The sequence below is a fragment of the Embiotoca jacksoni genome, unplaced genomic scaffold (genome assembly GCF_022577435.1).
Source record: "Embiotoca jacksoni isolate LCO1_2020_lvr unplaced genomic scaffold, fEmbJac1.0.p SCAF_13, whole genome shotgun sequence".
NCBI lineage: Eukaryota > Metazoa > Chordata > Actinopteri > Embiotocidae > Embiotoca > Embiotoca jacksoni.
The window spans coordinates 3,448,248-3,472,441 of record NW_027185263.1 but is presented as its reverse complement, the minus strand read 5'-3'; the positions used below and the strand labels follow the sequence as shown (position 1 = coordinate 3,472,441).

At 42.1% G+C, this 24,194-nt stretch overlaps 1 protein-coding gene across 1 annotated transcript; it reads left to right on the top strand.

The window, feature by feature from the left end:
- The first annotated feature begins 568 nt into the window (after positions 1–568).
- LOC138196155 (protein sprouty homolog 3) lies at positions 569–20,397 on the top strand. Its single transcript, XM_069145940.1, has 2 exons — positions 569–939; positions 14,496–20,397. Exon 2 carries the CDS (start codon positions 14,581–14,583, stop codon positions 15,472–15,474), a length of 894 nt encoding a protein of 297 aa, XP_069002041.1. The 5' UTR covers positions 569–939; positions 14,496–14,580; the 3' UTR covers positions 15,475–20,397.
- Positions 20,398–24,194: the final 3,797 nt, after the last annotated feature.

Genomic DNA, 24,194 nt, shown 5'->3' with positions numbered 1-24,194 from the left:
ATGCAGCTCTCAGTCATTCATCTCTCGGAGAGAGGAGAGGAAACTACAACAGAAGAGGAAAAAAAAAACACATTTTCTGAGCAGAAGAAAAAGAGGACGATTTTTTTTCTTTTAAAGTTCTGCGATCAATCTCTTGACTTTAGACGCCTCTCGCTCCAAACTCTGGAGCTGCACTTTTCCTTTTCATCTTCGTTTCTTTTTGTGCTCCAAGATACTATTGCTCCTTAAAACTCCCACTTCCTCCTGCATCCGAGGACACTTTTCTCTCTCAACTGAAAACTGCAGCTGAAACAATCAAAAGCCAAAACTGTGGCTGTTTTGCGACAGGATCCCGACATCGGAAGCATCTGTTGCCACCTGAATGTCACTTGCACAGAGAGAGAGGAGCTCTTCTTCTATGCGGCGTGCGTAAAAGGACTGGTTGGCTTTTTTTTTTTTTCCAGGAGGTGGAGGAGGAGGTGACCTCAGGAGGACGCACCAGGATCAGAGTGCTCCTGGAAGAGCTCCGGGAAGGGGGAAGAGGAGGAGGAGGGGGAGGAAGGGGGAGGAGGAGGAGGAGGAGGAGGAGGGCACGGCACGCCGAGAAAGAGCATCCCTCCCAGCCTCCTTACTACCCACGAACACACACCCTGAAGCCGACAGGACTTTAGTGATCCTGTAAAATTACTGCAGAGTTTTTTTTTTTTAAACAAAACAACCTCCTGCAGTATCATAAAGTGAGATCAAGACAATAAAGCTCACCAAAAAGGGCAATAAGGCAGAGATAAATTCATCTCTGGATTCCACAGACCTACTGTTAGTCAGTTGTGAAGGGATATTGTAGGAATATTAGAAGTTTTTATTTTTTTTTTTTTATTTTTTTTTTTAAAGCACACGTGCACTCTGACACACAGGACGTCCCAGCACAGCGCTGCAGAATGGATCTCCCACCAATCAGAGGTAAGCAAAAAAAAAAAAAAAAATTCATCCTGTCGCCATCCGATCCGCTGATGAACTATTGATGATTTGCGTGACCTTGAAATGACGAAGTTCCATCGGGATTTTTGACGAAATAAGGAATTATTCAAAAGGCTTTTTCAATTAAACCATTGCATCTTGAGATATGACCTCATTTCAAGTTTTTGTAAAAAGTCGACAAGATTTCACTGCAGAGCAGGTTGAACTGCTGAATAGGAATTGGAGTAGGTCAGCAATGATGTGAGAGTATAAAAACTATGGCTCTAAAAGTCTACTAAGTAGTAGCTCTGGTGGGAAAATACCAAACCCAGATGCAGATTGACGAGATGTTGTCGTGAATATTTGTTTGAAGGCGCGAGGCTTTGCAGCTACAGTTCTGCAGCATTTAGAATTTGTGCTTTCACCGAATTAACGGGATGTTTTAGTTCAGTTCTTTTGGGAGGTCTTAAGGCAACGATGGAGCATTGCTTTCCGTCTTTCACAAGTAAAACACCCGGTCAACGGTCAATTTGCTTCCCTTAGAATAAAAACGTGCCATTAATGGTGTTAGAAATTTTAAGTTGAGCTCTACAAATGATTAGACAGAAAAAAATATCTGTCGAGATGTCACCACTCCAGCGGTAGCTTCGTACAGCTGCCTGCAGTTTCCCTTTCGGATTAATAAGGTCTCTCTGGAATACAATGGAAAAGAAAAGTGAATAAATCACGAGGGCAACCAGTTTAATTTCTCCCACAAACAGACTGAGCAGGTAAATCCAACTTTAGTTGCTGTGGAATTGGGAGTTGAAACCTACAACAGAATGGTTTTAAGATGAGACACGACCGAAAGGTGTCTGATGAATATCTTTCGGTCAAATTCGCTGTTTCTTCCTGTTTTCCGTCTCTTGTCTTGGCTGCTGGGAGGAAAACGGTCCAGGACGGTGTCCTCTGTATAGTGTTTCGACCTCCTTTAATATCTGTTCTCTGTACGTCTACTTTACATCTTTAACTACTGCATTGCATGTTTGGTTAACTGTAGCTTTCTTTGCCTCTGGCGACTGGACGGATCCAAGTTGTTGCTTTATTTGTAGGGAAATTGAGTTAATCAGGTTGACGTTGACATTATGTGGCTGCAACGTACAAGTTGTGTTTTTACCAACTTTTGTTCAGCGAGTTTGAACGGAATTTTTTTTTGGAATCCCAGAGAGGTGCGAGCGAACAAGTCTCCGAACGATACGAACCAGATGGAACGGAGTGAAAAAGTCATATTAACCGACTGTTTGGCTGCACGTTAACATTAGTGTGTTTAAGCAGTTTGTGCGTGTGTGTGTGTGTGTGTGTGTGTGTGTGTGTGTGTGTGTGTGTGTGTGTGTGTGTGTGTGTGTGTACACGTATGTGTGTGTAACTGTGATGGGGACATGTGGGGATGGGATTGATTGTCGTCAAGGTCGGATGCAGAATGTCAATACCCATCTCCGCTGGGGTGGGACTGGAGGGGCGGGTGGATGAGCAGATGATGGGACGGACAGATGGGAGGGAGACAATGTGAATGGGGAGAGGGATTGACTGGGGATGGATGGATGGATGGATGGACGGACGGACGGACGGACGGGAGGGGAGGGGACAGTACGTGTACAGCGGAAGAATATGGCGGATAGATGAAGAAATGATGAAATGATAGACTGGAGAGAGAGAGAGGCAGGGTATGAATGGAGACAGCAGAAAATATAATGCACAGACTAATGCACTACAGAACCACAAAGTTGTGGAAAGAGAAAGCGAAGATTCACAGTTAAAGAAAGAAAGCAAGAAAGCAAGAAAGAAATGAAACCAAGAAAGCAAGAAAGCAAGAAAGAAAGCAAGAAAGAAAGAAAGAAAGAAAGAAGGAAAGAAAGAAAGAAATCTTCTGTTTTGCTGCTTTGCTTCTGAATGAAGACAAAAAGATTGTTAAAAGATTTGGCATTTGCCTTTGTTGCCGTACAGATTTTGTTGTTTTTACTTCCAAATATTTTGAATATATAAACCAAAATGAATATATAAAACAGGTTGAGTCACTGTAGCTAAAGATATGAAGAGTGCCAAATGAATAAATAAAAGAAAGGAGATGTCCAAAGTGCTGCAAGTTTAACAAAAAGCAACAATCAAAGTTTGTATTTGAGGTGTAGTTTCTCCAAAGGCCCTAGATGTCACCTGACCGTGTTTCTGGAAAACTGGAAACAAATTAATTCCTTTATAATTACTTTTTCCGCCAAAAGTAAGTTAGTAACTGCAAGGGTTAAAATAATTATTTGACCGATAAGTTAGTCGAGCGAAGGAAAATTTATCGATTCTGATATTTGATGAATTTTCATCCTACAAAAAGATCAAAACAAGCAATTTGATGACGTCACATTAAACTGCTGGAAATCTGGATCTGAAATTTGTACCATATTTTCTGTTATTTAACTTTCTAAACAATGAATTGATAAAAAAATAATGAGCACGAGGAAATGGTTTCAGTAAGAACATGAAAATGCTTCACAGTAAGTTCTTCATGTAGCTTTCATGCTCGAATCTGAGAGCAGATATTATACTGCAGGCCTTTCTGATTAAATTTATTAATCAGATAAAATACTTAGTGAGGTCTAAATCTGGGGCTTCCCACATCTGCCCTCGTATGACATTCGCCATTTGCTTGACCCAGTTAAGTTTCAACCAGTCTCTGCTCCTTTGCCTACTTCTGTCTCACAACTTGAAATGTTGTGTTCTGAGTGTTAAAATAAGTCTTAAGCTGCAACCTCCATGTTTTTCTTCAGGCCGACATGCTTAAAACAAAAGATGCTGACAAGAGTTTTCACTTTTGACACATAGGGACAGAAATGATGTAAAAACGGGGATGTGACAGTGTCAGGCGTGAAAGCAGCAAGTAATCTCATCAGGTTTATGATTCTTATAATACATATCTGGACGTTTTATTCATATCTTTAGCTGGAGTTGTGCCCACTAGTGGAATCCTCCAGTAATACGCAAAGTAAACACAGTAGGAAAGTCTGTAAACAATTACCGTCAGTGAGTATAACTCCAGCCTGACCTCTTCAGTCTCAAATCCTACAGCCTCCAGTAATAAATGCATGGGAAGGTAAAACCTGGCTGTTGTGACGTTCTTTCATAAAACACAGTGTGTAATATAAACACAACCAACCAACGGGTTCACAGGAGGCCTCAATATTCAGGAAACAAAGAGACAAATGTTACAAGCAGCAGCAGCAGCCGGGCGGTTATTCATAGAAATCCAATGATAACAAAAGGAACCTGGCTCAAATGACACTTGACAAACAACTGAGAAGGTAAATCATGCTCATCTTAAGTTTCAGTGGATTACGTCACTCCAACTGCTGCCAAACTCTGACCTTGCAGAATGAAACCTGTTCCTCCGAAGGGCGTTTGAAAAGACACAAAGTCCGCGAAATGTTTGCTACCACGGACAGAGCGAGATGAGGAAGCTATGCGAGGGCTTTTCTAAGTGTTTCAACTTTAAAAACTCTGCGTGGAACAATAAGGCATCGTGGCAGGACTACTGGTATCTGTAGTTTCACTAATTTTGAGATAGACTTTTTTTTCCTTCGTGAAAAACTCCATTTCATCAAAGATAAACAAAAGCTGAATATAAAATCTAACCTTAAGCAAGATGCCATTTGCCTAATAATCACATAATTGATGTCACCTAATCTGACTTGCGGCCAAAAATGTAATTCTGTTGAACCAAACTGCAGGTTAACAATCACCAAAACTCTCTTTACTTTTGCTACAAACCCACAGGATTCATTATCAACTTCTTCAAATCAAGTTTTTTTTTTGCAGTGCCAATGTTCAGTGTCTATGAATGAAGTATTGGAAGTAGTCATGGTAATCTGTATGTCATATGGTTGGATTGGCATTAAAGAAGTTGACGTAATTAAAAAGTTACTTTATCTCAATCATTTCTTTTGACAATTTCACTTAGGAAAGTAAATTAGCAAACGTAGTTCATCTCAGGCCTTTAAACTTAACCTTAATTAACTATTTTAGCAGTTTAACCTTTAAAATGTCCAATCCACTCTTTTGGTTGGCATGCACAGATATTGTACAAACGTCTTGGAGAGGAGAAATATTAAACGGCAGTCATCAATTCATCATTAACATCTCTTATGTAAGATGTTGATTCTTAAGAGGGAAAAGAAAAACAAAAATGCAACTACATCGAACTAAATAAATTATGATTTTCTGAAACACAGCACAGATAGTATATGATGCTAAAGTATTTACATGATGACAGTACTAATAATCCATAAGTAAAAGTAGAGTTTGCATTTATCTGACAAGGTTTTATCTGTCCTGTGCTGTAGGCAGCGATAATGTCCCACCAAAGACTGATGAAATGTGACAAATGTACTTTCTTGTGTTTTTTTTGTTGTTGTTTTTTTCCCCAGGCTGAGTCAGTGTTATTACATGTTCCACTATGTTCTGAGCTCTCTCACGCTTTCCTGTAAATCCATCACTAAGTTTGGACGTAAAATCTTTCCAAAATTGCCAGCACCTACTTTTAAACTTGCTTTAAAGTTGCTAAATGAGATGAGATGTGTTACCTGGCGAAACTAACATTATAATTTATGAATGCATACAAAATCTCCTTTGGGCTAATTGGTAATGGCTCATATGCTGTACGTAGTCTATGTTGCATTCCAGCAGGCTATTTGTTTGCCGATTATCAGCACAGCAGCAGTAACATCCAGTTCTCACTGTGGGAACAAACTCAGTGCAACTATTTCTAAACATAGTCTAGGTGGTTTCTGCCTGGTTTAATTTAGTCGTACGTAAATTATGACGTGGGGAAACACTTGTAACCCAGCTAAGTCTGAACTTCTTGGACAGCCGCTGCAACTGGTCTTTCGTTTTTATTATTATTATTTTTTTTTATCATTATTAGCGTCACCATCCCTCACTCATTCACTGCCCCCTTCCTTCCCTTGCTCCCCCCCCCCCCCACACTCCCAGTCCCGCCTGGACTTGCTGGTCTGCAGTGTCTATTTCAGTCTTTCCGTTGGGGTCAGATTCAGCACATCCGGTATCTCATCCAGTTTATTGTCATTCAATCCTGCTGTGCTCCCGGAGGGCACCGGGAGGAAGGCCCCTGGGTCTTAGTGCCTGACCGGCCTCACACACACACACACACACACACACACACACACACACACACACACACACACACACACACACACACACACACAAAGTCATACACTCAGAAGAACTGACAGCACTGTAGTTAAATGTTCAAACATGCTTCGATACAGCTCATGACTTTATTCTATTATTTTTCGGAGTGATTGAATTTTATTGATTCAGAGTGCTGTTTTAACATATTTCCTATTGTTGTGACGACTTTGCACAACAGCGACACCAAGTTCGGAGTTTGCAGAAAGAGTTTATCACTACAGTCTCACTGTTGATGGCAAAAGCCTCAGTGTTGTTTGCGGAGCTTTAAGGGTGGTAACAAGTGTTTAAGTTGGACATTTACAAAACCCATGATCTTCTTTTAAGACCGTTTCTAACAGTATTTGCAGATAAAGTTTGCAGAATATAAAACTTAACTATTTAATTAATGATTACAAAATATACAGACTTTTGTTGGTTAAAGAAACATTTCACAAAGTGGGGGAGGGAATGTACTGCGGCTTCATGACCCCAGTATTTCTAATAGCCTGGAGTTGTTGTTTTCACTTTTAAAGTTCAGACTCACTGGCACAGAGATGAAATTAATATTGATCTCCTCAGCTGAAAAACACACAAAAAAGTATTGCTGTAAACTACTAGGAATTATTCATTTGCTGCATTGGTCACTGCTGAGATTCACTTGTATAGTTTATTTCTTACAGACTTGAAAACATGTCAGACGGACGAGAGCCAGAAAAGTTTAAGGAGTAAAGGAAAGGGAGAGGAAGGGGAGGCTGAAGGAGGTGCTGTGAGGGAGGGAGAGGAAGAGAGGAGATGATGGAGTGAGAAACAAGAGGAGGAGAGGAGAGGAGAGGAGAGGAGAGGAGAGGAGAGGAGAGGAGAGGAGAGAAGAGAAGAGAAGAGGAGAGGAGAGGAGAGGAGAGGGCAACCCCTCCTCATTCCAAGGCGAAGGGTCACTGCAGTCATTTCTAAAATAGCCTGAAACCATGATGTCATCCATGAGGGATGCAGCGACGCTCTGTCCATTAAAACTCCATCGACCCTCGGCAGTCGAGACTCAGCGGAAGTCAGTCAGGAAGGGATCAGCACAGATCGCAGGTTTGTTTCTCCTTTCGACGTACAAAGCTTTTAAACTAAAACCATTTTTTTTTTTTGACTCCAGAAGCGAGTTTTTTGAAAAGTTTCCCCGGAAGTAGATGAGACCGCCCACGCGGCGTCACGGCAAAGCGTGAAATAGACACGCTCGTCCTCGCTTTGGCCTCTCACGGCGTGACTATTTCACTCGTCGCCGTGATACTCGGTTGCAACAGCACTGCCAGAAGAATAATGGACATGGACGTTGAAGGTCCCGGTACCACGCCAAAGCATGTGATGGGATGACGATACCGCGTCAGTGTCACGCATGCAATAGGTTCAGTCCTGGAACCCTTTTGATTGTCCCTGATTGAGATGGAGTTTGTGTGTGTGTGTGTGTGTGTGTGTGTGTGTGTGTGTGTGTGTGTGTGTGTGTGTACGCGTGCCCCAGTGCACACAGGCTCAGTCATTACTAATACTCCCCCAGCACAGAGATCCATCCTCAGGTTTCCGCTGACGGCCTTTTAAAACAACAGCTCTCAACAACTGTTTTGCTTTTTAAGTTTTGCTCATACAGCGTTTAGGAAACCCCTCATAAGATCAACAGATAAACAAACAAACTGCATTTGTGCCACGAACCCTCACATTTGATCATACAAGCAGCGAGATACACTCATGAATATGAAGAATTAGATGCCCGATTCTTTTCCTCTACTTCCTGCCTGCACAGTGACATTTTTTTTTGTTCCTTTAAAATGTTACGATGCTCCTGAGCACCAGTTTGAGGGAGAGAAAACCAGACGGACGATGAAGGCCTCTCTCGTCCTCTCTCCTCTCTGAGCCAGATGGATCATCTGCTGAATAAAACACTCATTGTGCTGCCGGCCATTTCGGTTCAGTGTTCCCCATAAACCTGCATCAAGTTTCCCCTGAACATCACATCACATTCAGCAGGGGGGCATCAATTATGAGGAAGTTTACATTATGGAAATTTGTCAGACAAGTAAAGGACAAATCATGATACCGCCAATAATGGAGCGAAACGACTAAACGTAAAATCTTGTTTTTTATGATAAAAAAATAATAAAATAAAAGTCATCTGAGCCATTTCTCTTCAGTAATAATGTCCCAAATCAATATCATACGTTTTTCAGCAGAGTAGTTTTTCGAAAAACGTATGTAGTATTAAAAGTTGGCAGTAAATATTTGGTGAAATTCTTTGTCTCATTAGATTATGTTTTGATCACATATTTCACAACTAAAAAAATAAGAGAAAATCAGGCAGCAGTGTTGTGAAGCATTAATACATTATAGAGGTGTAGTTTATCTTCGTAATTAATAAAAATGAGCTTGTAGAAACCCATTAATTTATGAAAGGCAACGAAAAACAATGTGGGAAATTCTGATACTGTGTTAGCACCAGTATAAAAACATTTAGGTGATTCCCAGGAGATATTATATATCTCTTATATATTTTAAAATCACAATATTTTATGGAAGTAGGGGATGTAGTAGCGACGACTATTGATGCTTTTACAAAATATTTAAAACTGACATTTTTGATCACATTATCAATATAATATGAGTACATTGCCCAGTCCTATCCAGCTGAGGCAGATAACATGAAATAAAATCAATCTGGATGTGTAATTGGCCACTGACATCTGCTCATTATTATAGTTTTTAAGGGAGCAAATTTTCTCTTTGCCATAGGTATGATGTGGCATAAAAAAAGAAATCCAATTTCATGTACTCAAATGTCAAGATAAAAATAAATGAGCCATAAATACATATGGGCAAGTTAGATGATAAAAAATACACCAAACCATATCGACACACTTGTCGTCTTACAGACACAAAATAAACCAAAAACCAACTTCATGTTATTAAAGTTTGCAGTTTTCTAGGTTTTAATCAGACAAAAAAGTGGACTAAAAAAACATCTGCACCCCTCGCTCCTCTACTGGAGGATGTATCCATGGCAACCTTGTTTGGGAAGTCAGCAACCCAGAATCCTCACACACACACACACACACACACACACACACACACACACACACACACACACACACACACACACACACACAAGTGACTCAGAAAGACACACACACACACACGCAAACACACAGCCCTCAGCTCCACTTGTAATGTGAGAGGGGAGGGTGCTGCCTGCCTCGCCCTCCACCATCCTTTTAACACACACACACACACACACACACACACACACACACACACACACACACACACACACACACACACAGCATCCCTACCCAAAACAACTGTAACCCTCAGCGTAGCCAATCAGTGCAGCCGATTCAGGTCACGTGCAGATGCTGAAACCAGGGCGACTGAGACAGATGTTATTTTTCCTGCCATGTTTTCACAACAAACAATAATAATAACAATAAATGCCATTAACTATTTTCATTTATTGTCCGATTGGTGAAACTCAGACTTTATTTGCAGCTTTAAACTAATATTCGGGTGGATGTTGCGACCAAGTATTATTTTCAATATTATATATTCAGAAGATTTTTTTTTTTTTTTAAATATTTTTCATCGTTTCAAGTGATCTTTACAACTTCAGACATTTCAAGACGATGTCTCTAAATATCTTTGTTTGTTTACTCAATTTACAGTGACACACAAAAGAAAATAAGTACATTTTGAACTGGAATGAATGTTTCAACCACATTTCTCCACCCGAGGTGCCTCAGTCTGTAACCTCCTGACGTGACTTGCAGTATTTAGTGTCATATTGGCGGGTTGGCAGCAGTTGGCTCAACCAGTAACAGTAAGTGAAATATGAGGTCATGGAAATGGACGGCAGGCCTCTTCCTTTTTTTTTTTTTAACAAATTAGATGGGCCGATAGGCGAGCAGAGTAGGAGCGAGCAGCAGCCACCGGCTCCGTCTGATGAGATTAGTCACCGGGGCTTCTCCTCTCTCCACAGACTAATTTATAAATGCATCCTCATTTAACCAACCTGACCCTCCTTATCTGCTGCTTCATGGCTCAAACCTTCACAGTCAGGATGCCACTATTTGTTCAAAAAAGCCTCTCCTCTCGCCTTTCCTTTTGCTTTGTTTTATTGTCCTTTTTTTACAGCTCAGCCTGCTAATCACCGTTTCCTCCCTGCCAGTGATGAATTGCTGTTCTTGGGTTTCGTCCACCTCCCTCATCTCCTATACTTCTGTTTGCTCTGCTCTTATTGCTTTTGCACCGGCTTTTCCAGAGCCCACTTGTCTTGTGCATAACAGGGCGATAACGCAGTGCGAGCATGAATCAACCTGCGGTGGGATTTTTTTTCCAGACACGTTGTTCACGATTCTGTGGCCAGAAGTCATAATTCTGATCAAAACGAAAAGAAAAGCGTTGAATTTATAAGTTTTAAGAGTTTATATGTCACGATAAGTAATTGATTGAAGTTATAATTTATTTTTAAAGCAATATTTCCTCCTCTTCACCTTTTGTTGTACAGCAACATTGAATACTTTGGGTTTGGGACCGTTAGTTGACCAGATCATCTGAACTATTACAGATGTCAACACTATTACACACCAAATAAGTAACAGAAAATAACGACAACACTCGCAGGTGATTCTGCATGTGTTTTCCATTTGATGATGTATCTTTTACATCAGGAAAAGTAATCATTTTAGTTAAAAAGGCACAAACATCAAACATTGTATGCTAAAATGTATGGATGCTGGGGCTGCTGTTGTGTCCTAATGGCAGGAAACATTGGACATTTTGAGGACAGGAACCGAAACAGACATCTGCTTCTCGGACTGAAGTTAATTGTTTTTTTTTCTATGAACCCTCTGTTGACCCAGTCTGCCCTCTTTTCTTTCTGGGCTCAGATGGCTGTTGGGACAAAACTATTTCTTCTGTTAATTACAAATCTTAAAATGTACAACTACTATGAAGGACTTCTCTGTTAAGTAAAAGCAATCAAGTTTCATTGCTTAACTATTTCTGGAGGCTGGAACAACTGTTCTCTGGACTGCAAGCAAGCAGACACGCTCTGGCATCTTTTATAAAAAAAAAAAAAAAAAAAAAGTATAGGTATTTTTTTTATTTCACATTTTAAAGCTGCCTCCAGACAGACAGTCGGATAAACCGGTCAGCTCGTTAGACACACAAGGATACGCACACGTTGTTGAGATTTGTACGCGTCAGCTTGTGTGTTGATCCTCTGCGACCTACTATTACAACTAACACCCATCCCTGTGGAAAACCAGCAAAGACGTGCATGAGTATCTTTCGAGGACAATATTTTAAGTGCAGCGACAGGTAACCAAAAAGACATAACCTGCGAAAGATCAAGTAAATAAACACAATAGTCTGATGGGCCAGTTATGGTCCAAACAAACTGTCGTTACCATATCTGAGATCAATACAACACTCGGAGACAGTTCAAGAGAGAGAAGACCCAACATGGTTTTAAATAGGGTCTAGATAACGGAGCACACGCTTTGTGCGCACACCATCTTTTCTCAAAAGCATTAATAAATGTCATTTATAAACGTGGAAAAGGACAGAAAGAGTTTCAGATTGCAGCGCGAGGTGGGCGTGACCGTCGGTTGACGAAGGCGCTCAACTCTCCCGTTGGAAAGGCGTCGTTCGATAATGTTCCCAACACTTGGATACTGATGCTCTAATGATCAAGTGGTTTATCCATCTTAACCAAATCTCATCTGTTCTTGGCAGTGAAAGCGTCTGTACAGACGATGAGACAGAAACCCAAGAAACCTAGAAAATCTGTGATTTTTGAATGAGTCTGGATTCCCGTGTCCGGTGTGGGTAAAGACGGTTATTTACTGCTGCGCTCCTCTCACACCCCGCCTCCATCTAATCTCGTGATCTGAGCTGCTTTAAAAACGCATTTCCATTTGGCCTCATTACTCTCTGGGAGGACCGGCCCCATGCGAGGAGTGAGCCAGTGATCTCTCCCCCTTGGCCACTTGGCAAGACTGCACTTTCTTTGTGTGTGTGTGTGTGTGTGTGTGTGTGTGTGTGTGTGTGTAGCTGAGTGTGTGAATCGGTTGGTGGACGAGGGTGTCTTCATCATACACACAAAGAGCTGGGCATTTTCCTCGCAACGCGACCAACAGATAATCAAGCTGCCGTATCAGTTGTATTCATTTGTTTCCCCAGAGCTGCCTGACGTCCGAGCAGCGAATTGAATCAGCTGTTCATCTGGATTCAGACCTTTGATTTAATCAAATGTTCGCTCATGCATTCAACTGCACTCCTGAGCAAATTTACATTTAAATTTAAAGTATTAGCTGCATTCCATCTTATGCAGAGACGGATCGACATGCATCTCTCTGCACTTTTTATTTTCATATATGAACACTTTGAATTATGTTCGTCTTCTACGATGAGCATTTAACATAGCCAGAAATGGACTCGAGTTAAAATTCTCATCTTTTTTTTTTTAAATTTGAGATTTCAAAGGTCTGCGCCCAAAGTTTGGTCAGTTAAGTACTAATATAACATGTCAAGGCAACTAGAACTGTCAAAGCATGTCCAGTCCAGAGGAGGCACAGGTGCACAAAGTTAGAACGACGCAAGTGTGAAACAAGCAAAGATGTGCTCACGAGTTTGAAATATTCGAACAAAGTAAGAAATTAAGTTGTAACTGTGCAGATACTTTTGGATTTTAAGTGTGTGAAATCTCAGCTGGAGTTTTCTTACACACACAAATACACACATATATCTCAGGAGTCAATGGTAGAAAATTGTTCCCATGAAACTGTCCCATGAAACCAGATGATTTCGGTTTTATATGCTTTTTATAGACGGACATTGGTCACTTTTGAAGAATCCGTCTTCGGGCATTTCTTCAGCCTTCAGCTGCGGTTGCCGCTCGGTTGGACCCGCAGACCAAAAACTCAATTATTTTCATCAAACTGTTTTTCTAAAAATAAGCAATTTTTTTTTTCAACGACATTTTGCACAATGAGAATGATCCATCTTCCTCGATCGCTTTTAGCATGTATAGGGGAGCCATTCAAAGGAAACATGTCTGATATAAACACAAGATTGGTTTTGGAATTGGCTCCGCTGCCAGCCAGCACCCCTCCTCCTTCCACCCCTTCCCCGTCCTGCAGGTGGGATTCCTCCATGGCAGCAGCAGCTGTGTTCGACAGATGCTAAATTACAGTGTGGACCTCATTGGTCGTATCTCTCTGGCTCTGGCAGGCTAATAATAGTGTCAGCCTGAGCGGCGGAGAGCCGGAGCGGTCATGATGACATGGCTCATGGTTGTGTGGTGGCTCTGCTGCCCAAAAATCCATCTTTGATCAAGAGCTGCTTAAATATTTGGAGAGCGAAATGTAGGCTACTGTTTGTATGTATGTATGTAATGTGTCTGCTGTTTTTTTTATTTGGTTCGTCTTGCTTTAAGTCATAAAGTTCTTCTTGCTCCATTGCACAAAAACATGTTATACCATAACAAAAAGTTGATGACACAAATGACTCAGTTGCTACAGTTGTGGACTCTCTGAACTCTTTTGTTGGCCTAATATCTTTCCTTTTTCGAGGAAAAAAAAATATTTAAATGGTAGACTTCTTGGATCAGTGATTGTTTGCTGCATTTCACTTTTACAGGACTAGGATTTCTTTCTTGGGTCTTTGCAAAGAGATCAAGTGGAAAATCACTTATTGAAGATAAAATGTAGCCTGTATTGTTGGTGTATATATATGTATAACATGTATTCTTATGTAATATCATTTAGACCAGAAAATTAAAGAGTAGATACAAAATATACATACTTTTATATGCAAATCATTTTAACTTTAAAGCACATTATAGCAAAGCTACATATTGGATGACTCATTAATTAAGTGCTGGAACAGCTAAATGATTATTGAGCAAAAAAGAAATAATCAATTAATACAAATTTCATGATTTATTTAAGCCAAATAAATATATCATTTATGTTTATCAAAATTAAAAGTTTGGAACAGATTCATACGGGTCAGATATGAAACGAGTGAAAAATGGGAATTTGGGTAAATCACTCACAGCTCTAACTTTATAATGCCATTTAAAAGTTTATAACTACGAGGTTTATGAATTTGATGATGGTCTTTCAAAAGTTTTCAAAAGGTGTTTTTCTCCCTTAAAAGGGGAGTTTTTCCCTCCTCGCTTACAAGGAAATTGTTGAATTGTTCTGCTGTCAGGACTTTAACGTGTGATATTGTGATATAGAAATCAAACCGAATTGAAAGTTGAATTCAACATCATTAATAACGGTTCCTTCCTCCTCTCTGTGTGGTTGCAGGTCTATCTGATGTGCCGTGAGCGTTGGGAGCACCTTGCCCCGGCCCCGGCTCCCAGGCCCGGTGCCACCCGGCTGGCTCTCCAGGATGGACCCGACTCATTCGCTGAGGATGGAGCTGGACTCAGTGCTGTCGCTTGACCAGATCCGGGCCATCCGGGCCAACAATGACTATGTGGAGAGGCCCGTGGCGCTGGAACCGGCCTCCCAGTCCGGGTACTTTTACGCCCACGAAGACCGTTACCCTCACGGAGTGTACACCCATCACCCCCAGCCCTCCTTCCCCTCCGCCCTGTCTCACAGCCAAAGTCAGCAGCAGCACGCTCACTTCTCCAACCCGAGCCGTTCCAGTACCGTAAGCTCTTCCATGTCTCGGAACAGTGCCACCTCGGACCAGCGTCTCCTGGCGGGCTTAACGCCGTCTCACTCCGGCCTGGGTTCGGTGGTCCATTGTCAGCCTAAAGGGGAACTCAAGCCCGACGCTTCCTTGGGTAAAAACCTGACAGAAGATGAGCTGGGTCTTCATCAGTTCATATGCGAGCGGTGCGGTCGCTGCAAATGCCACGAGTGCTGCGCGCCCCGCCGCCTGCCTTCCTGCTGGGCGTGCGGACAGCGCTGCCTGTGCTCGGCCGAGAGCGCCGTGGAGTACGGCACGTGCCTGTGCTGCGTTAAAGGCTTGTTCTATCACTGCTCGGCCCAGGACGACGAGGACAACTGCGCCGACCGGCCGTGCTCGTGCGCCCCGGCCCACGCCTGTGCCCGCTGGAGCACGATGGGGCTGCTAGCGCTCTGTCTGCCCTGCCTCTGCTGCTACCCCCCTGCCAGGCTGTGCCTTGCCCTGTGCCAGTGCGCCCACGACCGGGCCACGCGGCCCGGCTGCAGGTGCAGCAACACCAACACCGTGTGCCGCAAGATCTCCGCCTCCAACCCCAACCCCTGTCATCCCTCGCTCCGCAGCAAAGCTCTGGAGAAGCCGTTATGACAGGCTTGGATGAGGGCCAGGTGACTCCCCCTCCTCCCCCCGCCACCCCATCCCTCAGCCGCGGCCAAAGCAACGCTGTCGCCGGTTAACAGCGCCACAGCTGACATTGTGACGACAGTGCCATCGTGACCCACCTACCTACATACGGCAAGCCAACCAACCAACCGTGTTGTTCACCTAATGTACCTTGAATTTACTTCTTCTCCAGCTCAGGAGGGACCAAAGCTTTACTGTGCCTGTTCATGTTGGAGACTTAATGCCGAAAAAAAACAAAAAACTAATCTTCAAGAAGAAGAAGAAGAAGAAGAGGAAGATGTCGTGCTTTGCTGGACTGCCCTTCAACCTTAAACCGAGACCTCCAGATAGAAATCACCTCTCTCTGCATTTTGTGGTGTAATCTGGGCGTGTCGACGTCTATTTATTTACTGTCGAACCTCCTTCCTCCCCGCCCTTCTGCAAGGAGTTCGCACAGAGCACAGCGAGGGGGCAATGGACCAAATCAGGAAGGAAAGATGCCCGAGGCGACGGTGTACGGTCTTTGCCAACAGTTTCTGTCCTCCAGAAAAGAGAAAAATCACAAGACGTGTGCGAGACTGAGGTTCAAAAGCGATAAAGACGTTTAGGAAAACTCCACGAAAATGTTGAAGATGAACGAATGAGGGAATGAGGTGAACACCTGACCGGGGGACTCGGCAAAGCACTGAGGCATAAAGTGAGAACAAAACCACCTGTGACAACAGTTTGACACCAAAAAAATAAAAAAAGGGACCATGCACTGTACGAACTGAGTGAATCTCAATGCTATTAAGCTCATTTGTAAAGGAAAAGCACTGTGAGGTAGATGGACGACGTTTTCCCTGACCAGCCGAGAGCTGAACGGGGGGGTTATTTAACCAGAGGGAGGATGCATCCATTGTGACTAGGCAGCGTGCGTGTGCGTGTGCGTGTGCGTGTGTGTGTGTGTGTGGGTGGTTTTGTCAGCAGAAGAAGCCTCCCCTTTGTCGTATTTTTAGCAGTGTTGCTTCAGTGGAGCTCTGAGGAGTCTGGTCAGGTTTCCACCCGAAGTCAGTCTGTCGCCAACCCTCCCTCCTCTGACCGACCTCCCATTGCAGCCCCCCCTCCACCCACCTTCATCTTCCTCCTCCTCCATTCTCTTCCCATCGTCACATCAAACGCTCCTTTCTCCGTTAGTTAGTACCTCGATCCCCAATAAATTACGATGGCATTGCAGCTTTAGTTCCTCTATTTAAATCTATAACTCATTAATTATATGAAGGAGAGTTTGCCTCAAATTGGCTCAAGTGTCGAGGTACTTGCCCTCACACATCTCTGTTAGCTGCCCCACCTGGAAAAATGGGTATACAAAATGGATAAAATTGGAATTTCAGGTTTGCTTTACACTTTGTTTCAGATGCTCAAGCATGGAAACCACTTTGTGAGCACGGCCAAATCCCATCACGAGCGTCTTGAGACTTCCTTTAAGGCTGCTGGGGAGCCACACTGAATGCCCTATGCACTCCCTGCTCTCTGACGAAAAGAAAAAAAAAATTGATATAAAACAACCGAACCAGCGAAAAGCAGCTGACACGAGGCGTATTATCCGCACACACCCCATACATCCCCTCTCTGCCTCGTCCGTCTCTCCTCTTACGCTCAGACGGCTAAAAGCCTCCAGTTCCCGGTCCGTGGAGAGTTGATCAAACAGGCAATTAGCTTCATGATAGCTCTTAATGGGCCAGAGAAAAGAATGGAGTGTGGTAAGGGAGAGGACGGGATGAGGGGATCTGTGGTGTTTGGCGGATGGACGGTGTTGTGGGGAGACAGAGGGAAAAAAATAAATATATAAATAAAGGAGGCCGGATGAAGAGAGGATGCTGCTGTTGCTATGACGTCAGATGGGAGATCACGTTTCATCTTGTGTCTCGAAAATATGACTTTTTTTGTCCATTCAGTACTTCAGGTTTTCATGTAAAACATAAATGCAACAACTTTTTAGAAGGAGAGGATCTAAAGCTGATTAAAAAAAAACATCACACACATACACGCAATGCTGGGTGTGTGTGTGTGTGTGTGTGTGTGTGTGTGTGTGTGTGCGAGCATGTCCATGTTTTTAAGCGTGCATGTGTGTGTTCGAGTTTGGATGGACTTTTCTGTATGTATGTATGTATGTGTGTGTGTGTGTGTGTGTGTGCGAGTGTGTACGTGTCAGGATGTCACCCAAGCACAGTCACACACACACACACACTGACCTGACATGTTAAATGTTACTTTGCTCTATTTTTATATGTAAATATGGGCCGTTAACTGTATAACTATTTTTATTCTGCTTTTCTTTTGTTTCTGAGATTGGTCTTACTCCGGCTATTTTCCATTATAGTGGACACACTATACACCTATTTATTGTCCACTCGTGATCAATTTCAGGAATTTTTGGGGGAACTCTGACAGCAGTTCAAAGGTCAATTTAAAAACCCTCATCCCTTAACTTTGTTGGTCTCAACCTTTTTGAGGGCCAATCCATGTTCAGCATTAAAAATTCCTCTCTGAAGCTAATTGGCTGTCAACTTCCTGTTCTTTCTGTGAACAAAATTAGGATTTGTCCAATTCTTCTCATAGATGTCACATTTACAGCTGCATGGAACACTTTGACATGCTGAAAAACATCTGGACTGATGAGATCAGTGTCCCGCAATTTGTGCAATTCTCTGAAACAGACAATCCCCCCGCCCCCTCAAAAAAAAAAAAAAAAATCAAGCACAAGTGTAAATTGAGTGACGCCATTCCACAGATTGGTAATAAATCATGAAAGATAATAATACATTTGTTATGGCCCAAACGCTCTTCAACTTTCCTCCTGCAGGTCAAAAGTCCAGCGAACATTTCAAACAGGTGCTCTGATGAATTGAGCTTAAAAATGTTGTTCTCCGCCTGATTTTTTTTTTTATTATTATTTTTTTTTTATTTCTCCGAGTGATACATGTTACTTTTCATGCATTGCTGCTATGTGTTTTCAGGATGTGTGAATGTTGCCCTAAATGTTTCTGTGCTCGTCACTGGTTCCACTTTTGATAGATGGGTTGGCGACTGTGGAGGACACACTCAACTTAAATATTCAATTTTTGTTGTTGTTTTTGTTTCCTTATTTTTTTATGTTGCAACTTTTTCTCCACTTTTAGCGTTACCTATGACATTATTATTACTACTAGGAGTATTTGGCAACCAAAAGAAAACAGTATCTACGTTACTGACACCTATTAAGCAAAAATCACAGAGGTTTGGCGTAATGTGCACATTAATGTTGATCAATCGGAAAAGTTTCATCCACACAAAACCGGAAAACTAAAAAAACAACTAATCAAACTAAGCTTTTCAAAAAGGTTGCTTGTCAAGGAAGCCATTTTTGTTGGTTCCATCTATCCTGCATGTAGCCGTGTGAATGACAACGCTTCAAAAACACCTGTGGACAGAATGAAACTCTTCACATTGACCCTCATTAGTGCGGACATCGGGCTTCAGATGGGTTCTTCGCAGACACGCACACCGTCTCCTCTACGCCGGCTGATCTTGGTGCTTATGGAGAAGACTTGAGGAACATTTATTTCTATCTGGATCGTTTTCTACGCGAGCTGGACGACGTTACAGAGAAAACTGTGGCGTGTTTTATTTGTCGTTTTGTGGCGTGTTCAGAGTAGCTTTCAAATATTTGCAGCGACAGCGGTCCAGTCGTAACCTCTTCAGCGTACAGTGTTTTGTATGTACGACAGATACACACAGAGAGGCGAGAGCAGTGCATTGTGGGGCACGAGTCAAATCAACTTCCACGGATTTGAATGTTAAATTTGTGATTTTTTTTTTTCCCCCAGCGTTTATGTTTTGTTTTATACTGAATTTGTTGGATTTTATTTTTTTATTATTGCGTCTTGTATGCTGGTTAACAAAAAAAACCTGACTTTTAGATTTAAAAAAATAAGAAACAATTATAATTTGAAACATTTAGAAGAGTAGAAGCAGCAAAGTTGTGGAAAGCATTATTTATCTTAACAATTTAGAAAAATGAAAGACAGTCAATCACATGACACAACCTCAAATTCATTTTCTGGTATAGTCAAAAACTCTCTTTGCATGGCAATCATGACTGCATCTCTCCACACCTCACGTCCGTGTGTGTCTGTACGTACAAAATAAAGCGCTCCGATATTTAAATCCCGAACGTTGTCGACATTCCTCCCCTTGGGAACCCGTCTGATGCTGTACGTACGCAGGCTGCCACTATAACCACCACACTTCTCCTCTCGTGTCTCAGCAAGCATCGCTTTTGGTACAAAATTGGCATCTTGTATGTTGTAAAAGAATTTAAAGGAGAGTATATGGAACAAATATATATAGAAATTTATCTTAAAAAAAAAAGAAAAAAAAAAGAATATATTATATATGGAACAATATGCATTTCACACTTTCCGTTTCATTGCCGTTATTGCTTCATGGATATTTATTTAAATGGTTGCAACGACAGCGGTAACAATAATCACGAGGATGGCGTTGATGAGAAGTATTTATTTTACAGTGGAGTCTCAGAGGAGATGAAGAGCACCGGGTGTTGCTGTTGTTTGTCCTTTGAGTTTGTTTATTTGTTCCTCTTGGTGTGGTGTGGCTGCTGCTGACCCTCCTGGCTAAAGATGAACCAATAAAAAGGAGTTTCCAAACAGAACAAATGTCTACTTTGTGACTGAGTGAATGAGGTAGTGCACAATTGTTCCATCTTATATATCGGTATCTGCATATATATGTTGGTCATGTGTTGTTATTTTTTTGACAGAACTAATACTGATAATACAGAAAAAAGGTGCTCGGGATTTTATTCATTTATAATCACTGACAGCCCTAAAAGTCAAGTGTCAGTTGGACAATTACATACATCAATATAATTAATGAGGCCATGTTTTATGTTGTTGAACTCAAATAAATGCAGGCTCTGTCATCATCAGAATTTATTTTTGGCCAAATAATAAAAAAAAATAATTACAAAATTAAAAATTACTTTCCTTACTTTAAACAGCTCAGAAACAGAAACAGAGAACAACAGCACGTATTCACTGACCATCGAATATGACATTAGCAGCAGCACACTTGAGATCGGATCTCATCGTGAAGCAACAGGATGATGATAGAAAAATTTGCCAAGAGGAAGAGGAACATGCACAACTTTGAAATACTGCAGAGTTTGATCTACGCCCTCTGAACAGAGACTAAAGTGATGTGAACCTTCAAACTCCTGGTGAGAGAACAAAACAAGCGAACTGCAAAACATCACTGTAAATAATAATGAATGGAAATGAAAGAATTACAAATTCTGATCACTTCACAACTTGTTCGCATATGATATAAATATAAATAAAGTATTGTTTTGTGAGAGCTGGCTTAGTTTAAACATGGTGGGTTAGGAATGTATATTATAATATGATATGAAAAGTGGAAATTTGACTGCAGGATGGACTTTATTCTTATGGAAAACTGCTCACGCAGGGAAAGTATCAAATAGCTTTCATTAATTGGAGCAACACTTTGCGAGCATCATGCATCATGTGACACGTCTCAAACGTCATAATTACCCCCCCTCCACCCCGAGCCTGTCGATGACGCTGCTACTCTGCGTCATTATTTGCTTATCATTCCTCCGATATCTCTTATCATCTTCCGGGAGCCTAGACAACCAAACTCAAACTATATTCTGCTGCTGTCATAAACATAAAAAAACAAAAAAACAAGTAGTCAGACTGAACTTTTTTTTAGTCGTCAACAATCCTTTTACAATTTATCAACTCCTTCCTAAAGTCGTGCTCTGCAGCAGCGATTCAGCCAGCGGAGTTATCGGGACCATCGAAGCCTGTAAAGTGCTCTGACCGCCAATAACCTAATATTGTCGATCAGAAAATGAACAGGCCCTTCACTCCCAGATCCCTGGATATCCTCAACGCAGATTTTATTTAATTCATTACAACTTAATTATATCGACAAAACCTGGGAATCAGACTTTTTTTTAAATATTATTTTTCATATGATTTTTGGCTGACGTTGGTGCGACGATGATAACATCAACTGTGGTGAGATGTTGGTGAAGTCGAACAACAGTTTTATAAATGAGCCCCCCCCCACACACACACACTACTCCACTCCCCTCACTTAACTCTGTTGGACCCATAAATAAGTAATCAAGGCTGGGTCACACTAATGGCTTCCCAGAGCAGTGAATACAGATGTGCGTGCGTGTGAGAGACGCACAAAACGAGATGAGGACAGAAGACGAGATATTACTACAGGAAGAGAAACGATGTGTAAGTGTGTATTTTGTTATTGTGTGTGTGTGTGTGTGTGTGTGTTTAGATGCATATACAGCCTTGGAGAGAGAGAGAAAAAAAAATAGCACAACTTCTCTGTTCATCATCTCAAATCAAAGTGCATTAAAGCAAAGCTCTTAGCATCTTCCACCTCACACACATCCCTCTGGACCCCCCCCCCCCCCTCACCCCTCACCCCCTCCACACACACACAGTGTGGATGTACGGCCCTGCATTCATAAATGCACAAACAAACATGAAAGTGCACACATACTCATGGAAATGAATACACACACACTTTCTCTGTCATCTGTGACACACAAACACTCTGTAGACAGTGTGTGTGTGTGTGTGTGTGTATGAGATAAAAGTGTGATAGAGAAAATGAATAATGCATGAATGTTTCCCTCCACAAGCTTTTACCAATAAACCCATTCACCAGCTCGGGTCTGAGATATGCAAGTGCTGACCTGATAGCCGGACAGTCACCCCCCCCCCCCCCCACACACACACACACAGAGTGTTGCAGGTTCAATTCCACTGCCGTGTTTAAGAGTCCATGCCTCCGTTTTTTACTTAGTGCAGATGAACTGCTGTCATTGTTTGCCCTCCATGACCTCTGACCCCTCCAGTGAGATGGATACAAGTTATGATGTTTATGAGGTGGTACAAATGTGTCGCAGGAGATCTGTTACGACAAAACCTACAAGTTATCGCATTACATATCGTATGAATTACAAATCATTTTTAACATGTAGCCAATGATTTTCACTTTCATACAGACTGTAACATGTCTAAAATATTAAATCTAACTTGTAATTTGCACACTTTTCTCTGCCTTTTTCTCTTTTCAACAGGCTGTGAGTTTAATCAAGATCAGTTTAACTGGCTTAAGTTCCACTTATGTGTCATATTTTGTGTTCCGAATAAATAAATGCACGACAGTAAGAGCCTTGAACTCGTACCTGCTTTTCTATTGAAGTCCAGAATCAATAACTAAGAAGCCCAATCACGAGTTTGCAAAAGATTCCAACACCGAATTGGGTTTCAATCAAGTTCTCTCTTCATAATGCTGTAGTGTCTAAAGCTTAAGCCTAAAAAAAGAAAAAAAGTACGTCCATTAGGGTCTGACCTTTAGGGCTTCATTAAATATTAAGTATTTCGCTTGAAGGCAAGTTCCTGGACTTTCTGTAGAGTTCCCAAAAGATTAAACAACTGTGGGGATTTTCCAAAGAACACTGCAGGAAACGGATAAAATGTGGGAAAGAACAGGAGTCAATCGGATAAAAACCGTGAGCACCAAGTCTTTGTGGCACAGAACAGGAAAACTCACAGCTGCAGCTGAACTTCTCAACATCTGGCATTGTTTACACTCTTCCAACAGACATTTTTAGTCATTATTTTACCATATGTACACAATAGATACATGGCAGTCAAAATTTTACATGATAAAATACATCTGACCATCTATCTTGTCAAACTGGTATTTTTTTTGGGGGGGGGGGTAGACAAGTGTACTTCATCCACTGAAAGCAGCTACCTCTTCCTCCCCTCCAGTGATGAGATAGGCTGATGAGTGATGCCATTTCCGCTCGTGACCTCTGACCCCGCTGTTCAAGCAGTGGGGCGTCCAGAGGTGAGGAGCCGCCCTCCAACACCCCCCCCCCCCCCCCCCACACACACACACCCCCCCTAACCCTCGCCAACTTGTGTATCTTCACTGTGGCCCTCGTTGTTCCTATACAGCCGCTGTCCTGGTGCACCATGGGAGTTGGTCTCACGGCCCCCCCTGTTTGGGAACAAAAACCGCCTGTCTGTCAAAAGCCCCATACAGCTGTCAATCACTCCAGAAACTATTCTTCTGTGTTTACACAGACGATCCTGTTGTGCTGCCGCCAGCAAGGACCATCACTCAGACGTACGAGAGCGGACCCGTCGCCGCGGTTTGTAACTGTCAAATGGGCGAGTGATGCGAATGAACAAAGGTCAGAGGTCAGGGTCGGCTGCCCAGGAGCTGGGAGGGACTCGGTGTGTCTTGCTCAAGGACACTTCAGCGGCCGCTGACACATTCCGACCCCACAATGACTACGCGACTTCAGGGAGGTGATCGCGATACGATGAAAAACTGTGGCTCCAGAAAAATCTACACAATACTCTTAAAATGATCAAATGTATATCAGTGGTTTATATTTACTGTGATTGATGTTAGCCATGAATCAATGTATCACCAGTGCATTAATTTGGATAATTGGAAGAAGAAGTAATGTTCTTGTTCTTGTTATTGTTGTGGGTAAAGTCTACGATGTAATGGCCCAAGACACAGATGGTTAAGATGCTGGCAGGATGTTTGGAAAAGACAAGAGGTCAAAGCTGTGGCTTTCCTAT

Excerpts from the sequence above, each read along its gene's own strand:
- LOC138196155 (XM_069145940.1), top strand. The coding sequence starts at position 14,581 with ATGGACCCGACTCATTCGCTGAGGATGGAGCTGGACTCAGTGCTGTCG.